The 20,781-nt window shown below is 35.8% G+C and overlaps 2 protein-coding genes across 13 annotated transcripts; one reads left to right on the forward strand and one right to left on the reverse strand.

Annotated features, from left to right (window-relative positions):
• Positions 1 to 683: 683 nt before the first annotated feature.
• LOC121889630 (butyrophilin subfamily 3 member A2-like) lies at positions 684 to 15,174 on the reverse strand. Of its 10 annotated transcripts, none has more exons than XM_042401743.1 (11): positions 14,634 to 14,722; positions 10,853 to 10,955; positions 10,013 to 10,354; positions 8,199 to 8,492; positions 7,989 to 8,105; positions 7,543 to 7,706; positions 5,408 to 5,500; positions 4,234 to 4,380; positions 3,072 to 3,176; positions 2,606 to 2,725; positions 684 to 2,040 (listed from the first exon to the last, which is right to left on the reverse strand). In XM_042401743.1, exons 2-11 carry the CDS (start codon positions 10,944 to 10,946, stop codon positions 1,999 to 2,001), a joined length of 1,518 nt encoding a protein of 505 aa, XP_042257677.1. In that variant the 5' UTR covers positions 10,947 to 10,955; positions 14,634 to 14,722; the 3' UTR covers positions 684 to 1,998. The 10 variants fall into 10 exon arrangements, 6 of the variants coding, with proteins under 6 accessions (XP_042257677.1, XP_042257676.1, XP_042257675.1 ...); XM_042401742.1 differs by lacking the exon at positions 14,634 to 14,722 and adding an exon at positions 11,898 to 12,845 and having other exon boundaries at positions 8,199 to 8,486; XM_042401741.1 differs by lacking the exon at positions 14,634 to 14,722 and adding an exon at positions 11,898 to 12,845.
• LOC121889655 (low affinity immunoglobulin gamma Fc region receptor II-a-like) lies at positions 13,822 to 20,129 on the forward strand. 3 transcript variants are annotated; one of them, XM_042401808.1, is made up of 10 exons: positions 13,822 to 14,621; positions 14,729 to 14,764; positions 15,092 to 15,355; positions 16,067 to 16,309; positions 16,698 to 16,868; positions 17,646 to 17,702; positions 18,000 to 18,077; positions 18,383 to 18,457; positions 18,554 to 18,628; positions 19,623 to 20,129. In XM_042401808.1, the coding sequence occupies exons 1-10, from the start codon at positions 14,591 to 14,593 to the stop codon at positions 19,775 to 19,777; spliced, it is 1,185 nt and encodes a 394-aa protein (XP_042257742.1). In that variant the 5' UTR covers positions 13,822 to 14,590; the 3' UTR covers positions 19,778 to 20,129. The 3 variants fall into 3 exon arrangements, with proteins under 3 accessions (XP_042257742.1, XP_042257740.1, XP_042257741.1); XM_042401806.1 differs by lacking the exon at positions 13,822 to 14,621 and having other exon boundaries at positions 14,692 to 14,764; XM_042401807.1 differs by lacking the exon at positions 13,822 to 14,621 and having other exon boundaries at positions 14,692 to 14,764; positions 19,626 to 20,129.
• Positions 20,130 to 20,781: the final 652 nt, after the last annotated feature.

Genomic DNA, 20,781 nt, shown 5'->3' on the forward strand with positions numbered 1-20,781 from the left:
AGAATATAAATATGGAAATGTGTGTCTTCTTTAAGAAATAGACTGTCTATTTTGGGACTGTCTGTCCCAAAATAGCAGAACAGACTCAAAACAGACTTTATACTTAACATAATATAATTACGAAGGGTGAACATACAGTGTGCCTGCTACTGTACCACCTTAGCATTATCACTGTCAGCATGTCCATTTTTTTTTCTAGGATGGCAGGTCATGACCCAGGTTGCTATGCCTCTGACTGGCTTATCCTGATAATCTTACCCTAACACTAACCAGTCTCACTCCTCATGGCTAAAACTAACCAACAAAGGCAACAAGTACCAGCCAATCAGAGGCAGAGTAGGGTGAGTCATGACTTCACCATCCTAGGAAAACAAATGGTGGGGCATGTTAGCATACTAATGTTAGTATTTAGCTCAAATCACCTCTATTCTTCAGTACAGCCTCACAGAGCCACCAGCATGGCTGTAGACATGACTTGTCTTTGTTCAGGGATCATTTATGTTGATTAAACTATAATGGATCATATCTTTAGAAATAACTTCTTAATAAATTAAAACTGTTGCAAATATCAGGCTTTGCTAAGCCTGATGAAAGACTGACACACCAGTCTACATTTTTTTAGATTCACTGACCTGTGGTCAGCTTTCTTTGACTAACAATGAACAATTTAGATGGATGTTCACAAGATGTGGCTGCAGACACACGTTTTATTTCCTATTCTTTGTAACATTTTTCAGTATTTAACTAATTTTGGAAAATACACTTAATGATTTTCTTTGTCCATTTGAATAAAAAATGTGTTAATAAAAAAATATGTTTCAATTAACAAAAGTTTGTCATCAGAACTAATTTTGCAAAACATCAAATAATGTACAAATATCACAATAAACAAAAGTAGTTTACATATTGTATCACAACACAAATTTAAAAAAAAAATACAAAAACATCTTTAGTACTTCATATTCAGAGCAAATATTGTCAAAAATGCACATCAGTATCTGGACTCTTGAATACCTGCAGATTCACAAGGTATAAATCGAACATGTGTTTATTTGGCTTTTTATCTCTTTTTATAATTAGAAAAATTGTAGATGGATTTCTAAACTGACAGTTTACAATGAATTGCAAACAACACAAAACATGGAATAACAAAAATATCTTTACTGTCAAGCCTGAGGATTTACAGTCACCAGAATATGAAAAATGAAGAAAATGAAAAAAATGAAAAATGAAAAATAGCAAAAATATGATCATTATAAAAGAAAATTGGAATTTAATGCACGTTTCCGTCCACCTCTGTTTTGCAAATATGAGTTGGTTCATCAAGATAAACGGCTGGTGGCAATAATTTTCCATCTAATTTAAGGTAATAAAAAGAGTCAGACAAACCTCAAACAGTGAAAAATGTTTGATGAGCCTCCTCATCGTTCTGATATGTTTGTCTGTTGCTGTTTTTGTCTCCACAGTGAAGCGAAAACATGAGTGAACATTTAAATCACATTATTCATGGACATCATGATTTATTTGCTAAATCTGTTTCCATTGTACTTTGACATGTTTTGCTTTTATCGATATGCCGGGTTTTCCATGTAGCCAAGCATAAAAAGCTTTTTATAATATTTCAGGATATTTTTGAACTTTCCGCATTTCCCTTCAGGTTTTTTATGTGTAATTTAATTGAAAATGTGGATGGAAACGCACCTTCTTCAGTTCAGTAACTGAGATTTAAGTGACATTTTATCTTATCAATGAAGATGTTTCTCGCTGTTTTACAAATAAATACAAAACCAGATCTGGACTTTTCACCTCATTTCAATCATAATATGTTGTAATTGTTGAATACAATAACAAGAACAAAAATGTGATAGTGGATTTGATATCAGAAGAACAGTTTTTGGATTCTAGATCAACAAGTTGTGTGACCAGGTGTTAACAAAGAGTTACTGCAGTATGTGGTCACTGCAGGATGATCTGAGTCATGTTGTTCCTAAATCATGTCTATTGTCTGTGTTGTGGGTTGTGACTTCTCATGGCCATTTCCTGTTGGTGAGAGAGAAAGCAAAATTGTGAAATTAATTTAGTTACACACACACACACACACACACACACACACACACACACACACACACACACACACACACACACACACAAATCATGTCTGGCAGCTCAGATGATAATTAATCAACCAAACAAAGTATGTGGACACTAGAACTTAACATGGTCATTAATCATTAATGTTCTTCTATAACAGCCTCTGATCTTTTGGTTTCAGACTTTCCAGCAGATGTTGGAACGTAGCTGCAGGGATTTGATCCTGTTCAGCCACAACAGCATTAGTGAAGTCCAACACTGATGTTGGCTGATCTGGTCTGACTCTCAGTCAGTGTTGCAGTTACAATGAACCCAAATGTGTTGGATGAGATTGAGGTCAGGACTCAACACTAAACTGGAAAAACAAAGATTTATTTATGGAGCTGGCTGATGGAAATGATGAAACAGTCCTTGATCATAAACACACTAAAGTATGCAGACAGATATGTGTGTCCACATACTTTTGGTGATCTAATATATTTGCCAACATGTGTGATACAAGGTGATGTCAGACCTCTCCGAAGCTGCTGAAGAGTGTCACCAGCACTCGGTCTTCAGGGCCCCAGGATATCTGGTTCCAACCCACCAAGTCAGTGGGAGTTTTGTGCAGAGGAATACTATCACTAGCCCGGATCTGAAAAGAGCAAATTTCACAGATTTACCAAATCAGACTGAATCCATCTACCAACCACAAGTCAAACTGTCTATTAATTCAATAAAAAGGAAAACAAAATACATGTCATTTGGTTTCAGATTTGACAATGATTGGCTCGTTGAAGTGCCAAAACACAGCATAGAAGAAAAATAATACACTGTTCTTTTTTCCAGCTGCAAGCAGCAGTCAAAGCTTCTGCCTGTCATGTTTACTTCTTTTCTTATTGATGGTTAAAACTTGTCTGCAATCAGTTTCACTCATAATTGTCTTCATGTAGAGTTAAAGGAATCCTTCAACAACAAGACATGAATCAAGAAACACTCACAGTGATAGTCTGTCCAGCCTTGAGTTTGTAGCTGTCAAATCTATATATGATGGGTTCCCCATCGTTGACTCGTATTTGTAACTCGCAGCCATTCAGTTCTTGTTCCTGCATGAGAGAGATTGTTCAGGAGATGGAGGATGAGACAGAGACACAGTTTTACAGGAAACGTAATGCTGGTAGAATTAAGCTTTTTGACCCTGCAGTGAAATATCTGCTGGTGGTGACTGCAGCATTATTTAACTTTTTTATGCTTATGTTTAAACACTGGCAGCACTTAGTAGAGATTAGAGTTAGATTGTAGTTTGAGTTTAATACAGAAAAAAATCTGCAGTGACTTGAAGTACAAGACATAATGTGTTTATTAACATTTAAGAGAAACCACAATCTTTCACTAACCTAACCTGAACACACACAGTGGACTCTGAGAAACCTGGTCCTGTGTCTTGTATGTACCCCATCCACCCTGACCTCCTCCCTGTCATACATTAATGTAACGCTTCATTCATTCAAAAAAACATAGCCTGTGAAGATAATTGAGGCAGAAATGACATTTGTCAACACAACGTAACAGGAAAAACAATTTAGTCGTATATAAACATAATTTCTGAGAGACAGAGTCGTACAGAGACAACATCTTCAGTCAGTGTAATGGTATGTGATTTGCTATACATTTAAGTATTTATATTGGCTCATGGGTGCATTCTCTGTATGTAATGTATGTATGATATAACATGCCTGAACTGAGTTCTGAGGAAAAAAAAAAATATCAGTGAAAATTTGATATGCTGCTCTGTTTTGCCACAATTCATTTTCAAGCTTTAAGATGCAGCTTTCTTTCTTTCTTTCTTCTTTTTTTTTTTTTACCTGTGGTTGTTTCCTTTAACCATGACAGCCTTTTCCTGACCTGAACATTCTCTAACTGTGCTTCTGCTGTGGAAACATTAAATACTTTGTGAATAAAGCCCACAGACTTTAGAGTTCGTATGAATTAATCATCTGAACTCTTTACATTAAAACAAGAGAAAATTAATTTAAATAGCAGTTTGTTTTAACTATCTTTTATTGGCTCATTTGGAATAACCCTGGATGCACATGGTTAATGTTGTAAAACCTAATATTCATGCTCATATACTCACAATGATCCAAACACAAACAGCATTACCTTATTTGACTTGTTGCTGAGACAGACATATTTGCCGTTCAGGTCGACCTCCTCCACAAAGACGTCTCCTCTGACTGAGCGCTGGATGGTCGCGCAGGAGATGTTCTGTTTCTGAAGTTCTGCTACTTTCTGTTCACTTGCTTTTAGCTGAGAGGGAGAAGACATCATCAATGTATTATAGGAACTGGATACTGGCTTCCATATTTTGCGGCCCACTGAATATATATAATATATATCAATAACTGTATTACATATATATTACAAATAATAGAAACACAAATTAGTATTATTAATGGTTAGAATTGACTTTGTACCTTATATCTGGAGAATAAGAAGCTTCATACCTGCTGTCATGAGATCTACTATGACACATGTTATGATGCATGTATTAGAGAAACTCTCCCAAGAAGGAATAACAGCATTAGTAGTTTCAGCAAATGCAAAAAAACAACATATGTGTCCTTTCAGGTGACCACAAGGCCCTCTAGTGGCCATGACTGCAATCATTCCCCAAACCTATCCAAGTGCTTGTTGTTGCAAAAACAACTATAAAGGTCCCCTAACTTTAACAAATTAGTCATTTTAACCTAAACTATAATCTTTCCCTAAACCGAACCATGTAGATTCGGTGCCCAAATGTAACAAAGTCTCTGGAAGACACTGTAAAGCGATGTCAGCCTGCCGATAGGTGAGATAGATTAAAATATGTCTTTCAGGAGCACAATCTCCTTTGATCTTTGACACCATCTCCTCAGAGTTCTCCAGCTGACAGACAGACAGATGTTGATCTTTCAACAGTGTTTTACTGCAGGAAGTGACAGAAAACCTGGACATATGTGTTTGAAATGGTTCCAACTTTTGTCTTCAAAACTGACCCGTCAACCTAAAGCTTAATCAGACACGGGTGCACAAACAAGTTGCATATTTCTTGTGCATTCATGTCTGCAGATCCAAAGTCAAAAAACATACAGTACCAGTTAAATGTTTGGACACACCTTCTCATTCAAGTGAATGAGAAAGTGTGAAGTGTGTCCAAACTCTATTTCTTGTGTCTCAGATTTGTTCTCATGGTTGGTTGTGTTTTAGTCTTGTTCTCAGTAACAAATCAGTGTTGTGAGTAGAAGTTAAAAAAGAGAGATGACTGCAGCTAATTGATTTAGGTTAAAAGATGAACCTCTTTGTTCTTCTTCTCCAGATCCATCCTGAGTTTTTCCTCAGTTTCCTTTTCATCCTGGAGCTTGTTGACTTCATCTTGTGAGACTTTTATCTGAGAGGAGAAACGATGAAGAAAGACAAGATGAGAGACAAATGATCTTATTAAGATATGTGAGCAACACATGAATAGAAAAATACTCCAAAGTCTGACGCAGCATTTTAATTTAAACAGAAAGGTCAGATGTTATGAATTAATAAATATCCATAATAAAATCATAAATGGTTCTTTGTGTGGTCTATAAAACTAAATATATAATAAAGCAAAAGATGTGAGAAGATAAAAGGTGAATCAAACAAGTACAAAAAAGAGTTTAACATACACATTAAACAAGTACAAAAAAAAACAAACTAAAAACAAACAAGTAGGGTAATCAATATTAACTGGACATTAATATAAAAGTTCCTTTAAAGGTTCAGTATGTAGGAATCAGAAATCCCTTCTCTTGTGAGACTATTGCAGGTGATGTCTTTCTCCTCGCTTACACTTCTCTTCATAATTACATAAAAGATCACTAACGTCGTGTTTTTCACCATGTTTCAGCAAAGCATCTCTCACTCCCAGTCAGTCAGCGTCCACCTGCTGTATGTACTCATTCACACACACACACACACACACAGACTCCTGCTGCGCTGTGGCCACTGACCAGTGAGAGCCAATCCACACCACCTAACTCACACTAATATGTGTCAATCAACCACCCAAACCTGACCCGACCTGCAAACCGCCAACCGTGTTTAGTAAACACCGGTAGCTTCAGTGAGCTGTGGCCAGGAAGCAACATGCTGCTGTTTTGTTGTGAAATGTGAAATATTACAACCTTTGAACTACCAACATGAAAAACAAAGGGGGTAAGTTATGTTCTGCTATCGCTCTGGAGCTTGTTTTCTGCTCTTTGTTGAGGAAATGATGTTTTAGCTGTGTGTGCTCACAAGTGGGCGACTGGTCATTGCAGGGATGTTTTGTTGTGAAATGTGTAGTGGTTGACGGAGGCAGTTAGCTGTTTCATTACCTGGAGAGCTAATATCTTCTGATATTAGCTCTAGCCAGATAGCACCGTGTTTATTGTGTGGTTACAGCAGTCATTTGTTGACGTTAGCGGGAGAGAGGTAAGGCACTTGAGGATGTGCAAAAACGTCACTTTTGTTGGACTTTGGCAGAAAATCCGGCCCAGGTCCATCAGTCCACAGGCTGATACAGACAATCCAGAAAGTCAGTGAAGGTCTCATTTTTTATATTACATTACTACCCGTTCACTCATTGACAATAAAGAACAATTAATACATGTGAATTGTTTCACAAATCTTTGAAAATGCTTTCAAGGACAAAAAAACAATTAGATGTTTGGAAATAAATTGATAAGTTACTGAAAAAATTAAAAAAGAGAAATGGCTGTTAAATATATTCTTAATAATTAAAGTAAAACAGTTAAGCTCATTGAGTAAGCCTGAGTGCGAGAAGAAGAGCTGAAGCCTGAGCGCAGGAAATCTGTGCAAGCAACATTATATTATATACACAGTTTGAGCAGAAACACAGCAAATCTAAGCGCAAGCAGAGGCTATTTGAGTGCGAGGGCAGGGTTTTGAAAATCAATTTACAAAATTTGAATGTGAAATCAATAAATTATGCTCTCAAATTGATATACCACGCTCTTGAATAAAGACAGGGAAAAAGCTCCATAGTGGAGGTCAGACAGTCTGCAGGGTTTGAACAAATGAGTAAAACACTATGAATGTCTCCCAGAAGAAACTGACCCTCAGTCCTGGTTCTGGCGTCTTGCCCTTTCATGACTTTTCTATATTATTAATGTAACCACACACATCCAGTGATCATAAAGATAAAAAGCTGAACTAATGCACAATTAACTACCTGAATGATTCAAGTTATTTGTATTTCCCCCCTTATACGTTTAGTATTTGTGTTGCTTCCTGCCTCTTGTTGTGACCCACCTCTTTTCAAACCTCACATCTTGTGTCTTTATATAAAGATTTACTGTCCGTCTTGCTCGGACCAGACTTTTATTTCTCCATCTTATGTAAGTTGCCCTTGGTTTCTTTTTCCTCCACTGCAAATGGCTCTATTGTGTATTAACTCACATGTTTGGTCTTTTCTTTTCCCCTCTTGTTCTCTGCTGACACTGTTGGATCTACTGTTTCTCCTTCTGTTCCTTCTGCATTTAGAGGCTGCATTTGAGTGTCATTACTTTTAGAAACGTTCTTACTTCCTCCTTCAGTTTCATCCCTGCGGCTTCTCTTGGTCTCTGTGTAAAAATAAAAGCAGTAGAATTAAAGAATAAAATACTTTTACTCATATTTTAGCAGGTTAGGTGAGTCAGTCTAACAGGAGATAAAATAAACCATAAAAATAAGAAATCTGACAATATGACAGATTGGACGTAAAAATGGACACAATGCAAAACATTTTTCAGTAATCCATAACCCATAAAATTACACACTTAAAATTAAGATATAAGTATTCCCATTAAAGCCTGTGAGAATAACTTTTAACATTTACAAAGCACAGCAATTGATTTGGAACTTACTGTTTTGTTTCAATTTCCACACAAAAAAGAGTGAAATAAACACGATGCAAACAGCCAAACAAACAGCCAAACCAATTATGGCAGGAGAAGAACTGGACTGGAGCTTAAAGAAATCATCTGAAATGATAAACATACAGAATAACAGTTATACACCTCAGCTATTTGAAATTAAAACAGTAATCACATTATTAAAAATTATATCATTTCTACCTGAAACAATAATGTGTGTCTCTCTGGTCTGGTTGATGTTGTTCTGTTGGACTCTACAGGTGAAGTTGTTGTTGTGTCTCTTCTCTACAGTCACTCTGCTGCTGACAGTATAGAGGTCATCAGGACCTCTGACTGTCTCTGTAGGTCCAGCAGAGAGGAGGTTTCCCTCACCGTCCAACCAAAACACCTCAGGCTGTGGATGCCAGCCTTTAGACTCACACTGTAACACCACTCCTCCTCTGTCTCTGTCAAGTCCTGCTAAACTGATGACAGGCGAGCAGACAGCACCTGATGCTGAGGAAAAAAAGTTATTTTTAAAACAGTGGTGAGCAACACAATCACAAAATTAATGATTACGAAAGATACATAAATGGAAATAAAAAACTGTAAAGATAAAGCATATGTGCTCTGCATCTGATGATCACTCAGTTTCTTAAATCCTTAACTGTGGATCCTTTTGGACCATTAGACACAGTTGGTTCATGACGTGCTGATGGGTTGTCACATATCTTACTGTTGCCAAAGCTAAAGTTGGAAATTCAAAAACATTAGTAGCAGTACTCAGTCCTATAACACTATGGTGGTACAAATTAACTATAGCCATTGTTTGGAGTTTTGTCTGCTATCTTTGCTTATTAATTGGTCATCTTCTAAACCTTTCCCCCAGAGCAGTGATAGACTCTTTTTGGCAGACATTTTAACTTTTCAAAGCAGGAGAAGCACAGGTGGAATTATTAACATTAATGATGCATTGCTGCATTACATTTAGGTGAGTAGTGTACACGCTCACTCACTGACATGGCCTACTCTGACAATTAATGCAGCCATTGTTAATGTTAATCATTTACACCAGTGCTTTTCCTGCTTTGAAAGGTCAAAATGTCTGCTGTGAAAAGTGTCTATTGTTCAATCATAGCTCAGCAACTATAACTGGGTACAGAAGGCCTTGCTTTGCATTTCCCTGTAAACCAGAGATTTGTGCATGAAAGTAAGAGAGATTCTCAGTATCTTAAGAGTCTGGAAGGTCAAGTCTTTCTAAAACCAAAAACACAAGGACACAATTGTAAGGAATGGAATAAACAGTGTATTTGTCTGTCATAATATAAGCTGCTAACATCAGCGTGCCATGGCTAACTAGCTTTACTTATTATAGTAGTAACCTAGCATTAAAACCACAAGTTAGCATATCATTAGCTATCCATGAAGAACTACACAGTAATATATAAAACCCTTTTGTAGGTTTATTGTAAAATTAGTTATTTGAAGACATTCAAATTTCAGTGTTGATTAGTTTGCTGATAAAAACCTTCAGAAAATTGCCAGACAAAAAAAAGATGCTCATGTACTAAAAATAAAAAGCCTGCTTCTTTGTACATGTCTCTGACATAAAGAACCCGTTTTATTATATTTATTAAAAAATGCTAAGAATTAAGTGTTACATCTGCCAAATTACTATTTTTGTAAACTGCTGTGCTACAACACAAAGTTTGACAGACAGAAACAGTTCTTGAAAGAGTCAGTTTCTGTCTGATTGTCTTTCCTTGATTATGACATATATATATATATATATATATATATATATATATATATATATATATATACATATATATATATATATATATACATATCACATAATGTGTATGTTAAACTCTTTTATCTGTTATACTCATATATAGCCTTAACCAGCTTAACTAGCTATGAAAATACTTTCCTCTTTACATCCATTTACTGAGCTGATCTATAAAAAGTGTTAACCTTCATTTAAACTGTAAACTATAAATACATACAATGTGTACAAGAATGTTTCCACTTACCAACAAAAAGTTCAACAAAAGATTGTTTATTGAGTTTTGGAATGTTACATTTGTATTTTCCCCCATCAGAAAGTTTCACTTTAGAGAGTTTCAGTGAAATGTTTCCCTGCTTCAGCTCATCAGTGAACAGTGATGTTCGGCCCTTGTAGGATGGATTTTTAATATGTATGACATCCTGACCAGCACGACACACATGGACATATATGGGGTCCAAGTCAGATCTGGTCCACTCCAGTATCATGGCAGCAACATCCATGGCAGGTTCCAGATGACATGGCAAAATGTTGTCATCACCAACTGTTGCCACTATTGGCTGAGATGAACCAATTAACTGGGACTGACCTGAAAAGAAACACAAATGTTCATTCATTCCTGCAGTAAGAGCTAGAAAGCTAAATCTGTTCATCTCATTAAGACTATTTTAATTTAAAATAAATTAGAAGTATAGTGTCTGACATCAGTTGGACACAATTTTTGTAGGCTTGGCTCAAGGAATGGCAATGTCGGCAATCCATCCATTCATCACTTTGGTCCAAATATCTCAAAAATTATTGGATGGATAGCCATGAGAGTTTAGTACAAGGCCATCTGTCCACATAAGATGAATCCTACTGAGATTGTTGACTCTCTGACTTTTCTTTTAGCATCAATATGAGGTCCACATTTATAGTTTTGAGTGAAATGTCTCAGCCACTGTTCGATGGATTGCCATGAAATTTGGTACAGATATTCATGTTCCCCTGAGGATAAATTGTAATAACTTTGGTGATCAACTGATTTTTCATCTAGCACCATCATCATATCAAAATGTACCTGAGACCCTATTAGTGTTTAAGTTACCTTTACATGAGTGTGTTAGGAGAAGATGGACAAACAAAACACTGAGGATTTTGAGGGGAGATTGAAGGGATGGTCTGTTTGTCTGGTGAGGCATCCTGCAGTTCTGTAATTTGTACAGAGATCAATGATACAATAAATGCAAAATACGCTTTAGAATTGGTGTTTGGGCAAAATAACTAGCCCAGTCAAAAATAAAGTCATTCCCGAGTAGGCTTAAAAATAAAATATATATTTTATCTCAACTGTTTTGTGGACCTGGCTAACTCAATCTCCTACTGGAATCAGTCCTCTAATGGGTGGACTTCTTTTGTTTTTTAGAGGCTGCAACACATGGAAAAAAACAAAAATAACCTCCATCTTCTACATGATATATACTTGATATAAGCTTTTCCACTGATCCCTTGTTTTAATTCAAACCTTCACTGGCAAAATAATTAATTCCTGCTTAATATAAAAGTAAATCTTACAAATAATGGCAACGTGTCCATGACATGGAGTTAAACTTTGTCAGTGCAGATGGACTATAGAGAGTTCTGTAGGTGTACAAGCATTTGCATTCTAATCTATGTATAGTACAATTAAAATAGAGTTATACTCTCACTTTTGTTGCCAGCATGGTTAAGACTGTTTCTTACTGAATTTTTAATATTTTGACACAGTCGGACTTGTTTAATCTTTTAGCCTTCATTAGAGTTCTCTCTATGATACAAAGTCCAGTGTCTTCATTATTCTCTATAAATATGATAAAACTTTTCACCATCCACCAGTTTGATGCCAAAACTAACAGATTTCCTGTTCAAATAACCCCAAAAATCAGGCTGATTGAACGTTATAATAATAATCATATTACAATCATTCGATATTTGAAATACATTTCATGTGTGGTTACACTTTTTCTCACACAAAGGTTTTAAAATATACTTAATAATCTGTTACAGAGTATTACTGCAGAGCTGTTATTGTAGGTAAGGTCAGACGGAGTTTTAAAACAGAAGTTAGATGAAACATGTTGAAAAAGCTAAATTCAATTCAGAAGACAACTTACCTGCTGTGTGATGTCGGTCATTTCTTTAGACTGCACCGTTAAATTCTGTAAATCATTGATAGGCTCCTGGCTTAAAATTGCTCTGGCTTATTAATTGTCCAGTGCTCATATGTTGCAAGGTAGTAACGGCCCTGCTTTTCTTCTCCTCAACTTCCAAGTGTAGCAATTCAGTGTTTTTCCCGCTATTGTATTGTCGTTGCAGCTGAAATATCAGCTTGTCTAGTTAGGTGAGAAAGGCAACTAAATACCAGAGACACAGTATTCTTTTGCAGTCCAACTGCCTTTAATAAATCACTAAAGCGTATGCATACAGGCTCCCTGAGCTCTGCTGCAAAAGAGAAGTCCACTGAACAGCTCACACAACACAACCATTAATAGAAGTGCCTCGTCTGCAGTCACACTTCTCTGTCAGAAGACCCCTGTGTTTTGCAAGACAATCAATAAAAATTCCATGTATGGTGTTATGCTTGTCTTGTACAGCTTCCAGTTCTTGCATTTTGTTCCTCTTTTCCAACAAACACTTCAGCAATCAGGGTCATCATGTATCATGCACCTCAGATAACCTTTTCTATTTTTTCTTTCCTAACAGACTAAACATTTATTTCATCTACAAAAACAAAGTGCGAAACATTTTGCATATTACTTAAAACAGAAAAAATGTAGTTACAGCATATAAAAGGTCAGTAGATAAGGTCAAGAGTGCATCATGTGCTTTTAAAGGCAAACTTGATCAACTGAATACACTTCTACAGTGGTTTAATGATCATCAAAGTACTACAATACAATAATACAGCCATAATAATAATCACAGGCCAAACCTAGCAACATATAGCAATAGCATATAAGACAAGCATTAAACACAATATGGTAATTGGTTCTGCTTTTCTAAGCTCAGTTTCACTTTTAGTGTATTTATGAGCAGTTGAACTTTGAGCTTGTTGCCAGGTAACTGATCACTAATAATAATAAAAATAATACAGCTGCAATCAAAATCATCATTTATCACAGCAATTAAGAAAAAGGGGAGTGTTCAGGTAATTGTTAGGTCTTGGGTGATTTTTTGACTTCAGCTGTTGGATTTCCACAAAATTTGGTTTAGACATTTATCATATATGTTTTTGTCTTGTGTGATCTTTGCCTTTTTTTTTGCTTTTTATCTTTGAGCACATTGAGTCTATGCCTTTCGCATTTTTTGTCTGCAAATTGAAACATTCAGTATTCATCAAAGTGCATCTGCAGCAGCACTGTGACCAGTGTGATGCTGCACCAATGAGTTTTAGATTTAGATTAGCACTACTTTTTTGTAGTGCTAGTTGTCTTTTTGTGCAGCATTGGTGGGACAAAGTTAAGTGCTGTATTTAAAGGTCAGGTTTAAAATTGTTCAAGTGTTTCTTAAAACAGCAGGCAGGTGTCCATATGATCAGTGAAAGAGGTTTTCCTCGCTGTAATCATTCCTCCTGTTTGTACTGGATATTAAAAGATCCTTCAAATGTGCTTTCAATGGAAGTGATGGAGGCCAAAATCCACAGTGTGTCCACACAGTTATTTAAAAGTCTCTGTGAAGCTTATATCTGACACATTTACAGTCTTTTTAGCATCAAATTCCCTCTTTGTGTTTCCTCGGACAGTGTTTCCCTGTTGAGCTGCAGTGGAAGTATAGTAACAAAAAGAGGAACTCTGGCACTAAAAAGACTGTAACGTTGAAAGATATCTACTTGATTTGACTTATTTGGATGCTGAAGCTTCATATTAACTTCAGATAAACTTTTAAATACATTTTTGCACAGAAGGAGGACTGTGGATTTTGTCCCCCATCACTCACATTGTAAGTGCTTTATGAAGGGATCTTCTAATGGTCAGTATGAACAGGAGGAATGATTACAGCAAGAAAAACATGTTTCAATGTTCATTTCGGCTCCTGACTGTTGATTTAAGACTGATTTGAAAAATTGTGGACCCGTCAGTGGATTATCTGATAAACAAGAAACCCAAAACCCCTAAAAAAATGTATTTTTGGCAGTATTCATTTTATTTTTTGTTTTTGTTTCATCATTTTGTCGAATGCAGTGAATTACCTTTTCATCTCACTTGATTCATTCATTCCTCTCTCCTGTGTGTTTTTAAAGAAAGAAGATGAAACTCTTGTTTCCCTTGTTTACTATTTGATTTGACAGACTCTCACTCTACAGGGACATCTTGTGGCTACAAGTTGACAACACAGTTCCCTTAGTGATGTAATACATGTGAGATCATTATTCCAGGACATACAGTGAGATGAGAGACTTTAGTGACAAACCCTGAATGTCTTTTCAAAACATATCCTTTCCATAGTCAGTTAATGCAGGTTTAAGTGACAATTTGAATGCAGCAGTTTTACATACATTGAAGTACTGTTACTTTTACCTAATTAAAGGATTTGTATGTACTGGGCGTTTTTAGTTTCTTGCAGCAGTTATGTGCGGAGACTCTTTAGGGGCAAATAAGTAAAAAAGAGCACCTCTACTGTCCACAGAGTAAAGGTTACACTAACTTTAGGGATACTTGAACCAATCAGAAAGTCAGGGATGTTCGACCCCTCTTGACTGAGAGCCTATAACTCAAAGACTGTCAAACCACAGGAAGAGGAAGTTCTAACTTACATTATAATTTAGCTGCATTCAGTCTGATGCTCAGACAGTCAGCAGCAAGACAGCATGAAGGTCACAGCTCTCTGCTTCAGACTGTGTGAGTACTCACCTGTCATGGTTTCTTCTCTTTTTATAAGTTTTTCATAGTCCTGTACATCAAAATATTTATGTCTGATGTACAACTCTGTTCCTTTGTTTATCCAGTGATGCTTGAAATCATTCAGCAAGTTCAGGAAAGTGGTGAGTAACAAATACAAAATCCTAAAGATACTTTTTTTGCATCATTCTTTCATCTAAAGAATCAAGGTAGAAGGTTGACATGAACCTTTTGAATCTATGATGTAATTTAGGTTCCTACAATTTTGTTTAGTTTTGTATTTTATGAAGGGTTCAATCATTAATTAACTAATGTCCATGTTGGTGATGAAAACTTGAATGTATCTTGCAAAGAGACACAATTTAAACAGATTCTGTCACAAGATGGACGCACCTACAATCATTTGTTTTGATCCAGTTCTGGATGTTTCATTGGACACTTTTTAAAAAATAATTACCTCTCGGTTTCAGATGCATCTTTTCTTCGTATCACTCCAAACAGACTGCAGCATTTTCAGTATGACTCAGTTTCTCTTGACTGTGTCGGGTTTGATGACTCAACTCAGTTGAGAGGAATCAGGAATAATGAGGAATTTACTCCTGTATGTGATATGAAGAGGACGCCAACAGGGTCCCTCTGCACCATTGAGGGAGCCTATCCTGAAGAAAGCGGAGAATACTGGTGTGAGACTGATGGAGGAGAGAGAAGCAACAGTGTCAACATCACTGTCACTGGTACAGTATGTTTACTGTGTTTCTAAAACCACTATATATCCATTTTGAACTGGTAATTATCTGTTTCTCACCCAGTATGTCCAGTATGACACTATAATACACTATATAATGTATAAAATCCTTTCTTCTCAATTCAACATGTTCAAGATGATCAGGTTTACTGTAAATTTGGTAGATTTTATTAAATATATATTTTACAAACTCATGGAATCTGTATAAGGGAAGATTAAAATATTGAACAATGAGACATCGTCTATGTCCCATGTTGCCTGTACGCTCCTTATTAAGTGAGTAGACAGCTCAACTCCATCATTTAACATTTTATAACTATTCATGTGGAGTCATGGTCAAACCAGAACCTTTCTATGTTTAAAAGTCTGTCTATGGTGAAATCTAAAATCATTTCTTCAGTAATAATACAAAATAACAACTTAACTATGGTACAGATATGTGTAAATCTCTGCCTACTGCTATACTTTACAATTTTATTTTATTTTTGGCATTATTTTTCTATTGTGTCTATCTAAATCTGAAACGTGTTGCATTCAGTGAGGAGCTTTAGTTTGCAGTCTGCAAGTGATGGTGCGATATGAATATAATTATGGATGCCATTTTTCCAATCCTGCCTGAATTTTTCCCAATTTTCTGTTGTGTTACTGCAACATTGTGCATTTAACATATTTTTAGCATTTTTTTCAATATGTTGTTCAGCTGGTTCTGTGATCCTGGAGAGTCCCGTCCTTCCTGTGATGGAGGGAGACAATGTGACTCTGCGCTGCAGAAACAAGACAAACTCCACCAACCTCCGAGCTGATTTCTACAAAGATGGTGTCCTCATGAAGAGCACTGCAGCAGCAGAGATGACCATTAACAATGTCTCCATGTCTGATGAAGGACTCTACAAGTGCACCTCTGATGTCGGAACATCACCAGAGAGCCGGTTGGCTGTCGGAGGTGAGACACAAGAGTGTTACAAAACAAAATGAAGATGACATTTTTCTGGTTGTATGGCCAGAATTCATGCAGATGATACATGATAATGGAAACCCTACTTATGAGAACACTTGATAGAAAGTTTGTATAAAAGTTTGTTTGAAAAAGGAAATGTGTCTACCAGTGTTGTAAAAATTATTATTATTAGCTGGTTTAAATAATTTCCAAATATTTTACATCTGTCCTGCCTAAATTATGACCTCATAGGTAAATAAAAGTGACCTTTTAGTGTCAGTTTCCTGCTGAATATTCTTCATATTTCCAGCTTGTTTACATACGTAAATATGTTGAATTGTTTAAATAAATGTTTAATGTAATCTATACATACACATTGTTATGTATATTACAGCAAAGAGTGTTTCTGTCACCTCTCAAACACCTCATGAAGGGAACCATACTGTCCTCCATCACTCCTCCATCCCCACCCACCTCCCCCTGTGGGTTGCTGTTATCATTGTAACAGTGTCCCTGGTGCTGCTGCTGGTGGGATTTCTTTGTATTGGGAGACACAGAGGTACAGGTAAGTACTCTCTCAAATATATTGTGTGTAAATTACTACCAAAATAAAGGAAACGCTTGATGAGAAGCACATGGCACTCTGTCAAACTTTGCATTTCACTTTTATCCAATAGTGTACGCACTAATACAAAAGAGCATCAAAGTCTTTCATCAAAACCGTCCTGAAGTAAATCAACTTTTCTTATATTGGTGTTCTTTATTTTTGGCAAGTACTTCTCACAGTAATCCATCTGCCCTCTCCATCTCTTAACATTATGTTGTAACGTCTGATCAGTCATGGTGACTAACGCTGCACATGCTAACTGTCCAGTTAAAGACAAAAGTGTAAAAGGCATGATATAAAAGAATTTCCCCCAAAAGAGCCATAACCCATCTGATTGTAAATATATATATATTTATATAAACAAAAAACAAAATTACTATGAGGGTTAAACATGTATTTCATATCATGGTGTACAATTCATTAGCCTACAAACTTTGAGAATATCATGTTTGTCTTTCTCTATGTAGTACAGTTTTTCTATATTTTGGAAAATTCAATAGTATTTAGCCGTACAATAACCTGAGGATGGTAAAATGCATCCACTAATGAAAAATGTACTTTTTTAGTTTTAATGTATATATGTGTTTATTTATTTGTTTATTTATTTATTTTTGTATACAGATGTATTCATTCGTGCAGCGTGCAGGAAAGACAACATTTGTTGACAACAATTGTTTTTTGAAATAACAGACTTTAATTTCCTTTTGTCGTTATTTTTCTTTTTCTATCTTCCAGCAGTGTTCTGCTTTTCCTCAAAGACATCATCAGGCTCAAGTGAGCACAATCAAATAGGTGAGGATGGTAATTATTGTCACTGTACTCCAGATTGCTCCATTAGTACCAAAACAATACTATTCTGATTTATACATTTTTGACACTTAACAGAAATATATACAACTTTTTTGAAAAGTATTTTTTTTCTTTTTTAAGTAAATTAAATGTTATTATTAAACTTGATTTTGAGGATGTTAATGTTCTATGTTGATCTACAACTGTGTACCTGTCAAACTGCCAAACTTCTGCTTCAGTGTATAATAATTTAAATGAAGTTTCTATTTTTCGTTACAAACATTTTCTTTTATGTTTCAATCTTTGGAGACGACACTGCAGGTGATCGAAGCGGTGTAACGTATGCAGTCATGACCATTAAACAGAGACGAGACAAAGGTTTACTTGACTTTCTATTTAAATTTTATATTAACTTGATGTGTGTTTATATTCTGGAGAATTTGAAGAATTTTATATGCACATTTATATTTTATATTCTTCTTTTTCAGAGACAATTTCTACTTTCAGCAAATTGAGCAAAACCAGAAAGTTGAAATAATGAGAAGAGTTGTTTAGTTTCACTATTCTTCATATTGCAAGTGACAGTTGAGGTGTTGCTACCAGTAAAGGTTGAGACGTGCTGCATGTGTGCTGATGTGTGAATTATTTTCTTAACACCTCAGTGTCTCATACGTGTTGTTTAGCTTCAGACACTGCAGGTGCTGCTGATAGTCTGAGCCGTGACACAAACCACAGAAGAAAACTAGAGACACAAAAAGGTAGAAAGGTCCCCTCATTCTGCCAGCAGAAATATTTATAATGTGCTACTTTAAGATGATCTGTGTGTTCGTCTCACTGATGTTTCTCTCCTTTAGATGAAGATGAATCTTCACGACAACCTGTTTACTCTGCCTTGAAGTTAGATGAGACTCCACAAGCTCTCCAAACTGGTCTGTATGTTTACAAAATCTTTAAAATCCCCAAATTCATTTATTTTAGCACAACCACAGACATTTCAACATTATGTCTTCATTTGATACGTCCCATATGTGACTACAAAGGTCCACATATACACTTCCTTTGTGGGTTATTTGACTCTAAAGTGACTCTAACTGTCAATTATGACAGTAATGATCATTTACAGTTAATCCAAAATGTTTTCAGTATTATAAAAGACATTTAAAAACCTAGGACATATTGTACTAAATAAGGACTTTGAGAGCATTAACTCTGTCAGGGCAACTTTTAAAGAATTTGTTTTGCTTTGTTTTGCCATATTGATTTGCAACACACATTCATATTTCATATTTCCATATTAACAGTTTAGTTTCACACTGTTGTGTGACAAGTCACACTTAACAAACTGAGCACAGTGTTTCTACCTGTATTTTGGTTAATGTGATAATGACATGATGCTGTTCAAGGCCCGTCTCACAAAAGTGTTTTGTGAGCTCTGCTTACACGTAGATCACACATTTGTATTTAATGTTCGCACCTTGCAAATAGCAGAGAAATGTAAGAGTCCTGTGTTCTTTTCACATGCACATGGTTGCAAGTTTGGTGCTTCTTTTGATAAGTTAAGTGAAGAAATTATCTCAGCTTGCATGTGTTAGATCTATAGAGTGAAACCAGTCCAAGATTGTCAAGAGAGAAACACAAATTATACCTTGATAAAAGCCAAAACAAGATTGTATGAGTACAATGAAACAGATGCTGACATGATATTTGCTTAGAAAAGGTTAGAAAAACAAATGTTACTGCCTCTGCCAGAATTCCCAAAAGGCTTCAAAGTTTTAGTACATCTTTCAATAACATGAAAGTGCTGGATAGAACAAATAAATAGAGAAAAAGAAGATTTTAACATGAAGATATTTGTCTAGAAGAAAGGTCAAGATGGTTGAATCATAAGAGATTACTGTGGCAATCATGTACTTGTTTCCAAAGCAGAATCAGGATTATCCAGCTCCACAGTGACCCAGAACCCCACATATCAAAGTTTATCGGAGCAGGAGATTCTTTATTCACCCATCCAGGTAAGACTGAAGGTATTTCTGGACTTCAGCAGCAACTTTGTCTTTATTTTACTAATTACTCTTTAGAGGGGATCTCAAATATCCCATGCTACACCTTCATATGCTCCTCTAACTGTGAATCTTCTTACTGTGAATGTAAGTGGTGTCCATCAAAAGTTCGTCAGGGAATTAAAGACTCAGTACAAAGCTCCAGGTTCGATCTTTCCCTTTAAACAAGTTACACTAGTGAACATGCAACTTGCATATTTTCATAGTCTTTGTCCTCAAACTTGGAGATTCACTCTTAACCTTGGAAACACAAGCTGTGGTAAAATATTCAAAACTCAAAGTTCATTTACTTACATTTTTAAAGCATATTTCATGGTCTTCTGCAGTGAATGAGACTTGCTCAGATGTCTTCTAAAATTGTGTACTTGTGTCATGTGATGAAGCCTGAGCATGTTCCACCCACTGAAGAAGGCCTGGCCAAAAGCTCAGGGAAAAGCTGAGTAAGTTATTCTGAGTTTAGATTATTTTACGACAGATATTGTATTTTCTGTCTTACAGAAGAACAGGAGAGACACCTGAAGCTGTGCTGTACTAACAGAAGAAATGACAATTTATGAACTTGTATTTGTCAATTTTTGAAGTTTTTACTTTTTGAAATCTTACTTTCATTGCAAATGGCGAACAACACAAACATGTACTCTACTATCATTCACATCTACATCAAACCTTTTAAATTTGCATTCTGTTTTTTCTATGAAAAAGCAATAAATGTCCATTAATACTGAATGAAGTGGCCACAGACACATCACTTTCAAGAGGTTTAAACTGAATTTGAAACAAAGAATTGTAGATTTTGTATATTAAATAGAAAATATAGTTAAATGCAGCAAAGTTCATGTACACTCATTAGTCCAGTTTTTTTCAGTTCAGCTAGATGATATGTTGAGACAGTTTTAGATTAACTTAACTCACAGCATCAGTGTGTAATTTTATTATAGTGGAACAGAGAAACCACCTATTTGCTATATCTGTTCACACATCTGAGAACGCTGTTCACATGAAGAGCGCTGTTTTAAATAGAC

This window comes from Thunnus maccoyii, chromosome 22 (genome assembly GCF_910596095.1).
Source record: "Thunnus maccoyii chromosome 22, fThuMac1.1, whole genome shotgun sequence".
In the NCBI taxonomy this organism is placed as follows: domain Eukaryota; kingdom Metazoa; phylum Chordata; class Actinopteri; order Scombriformes; family Scombridae; genus Thunnus; species Thunnus maccoyii.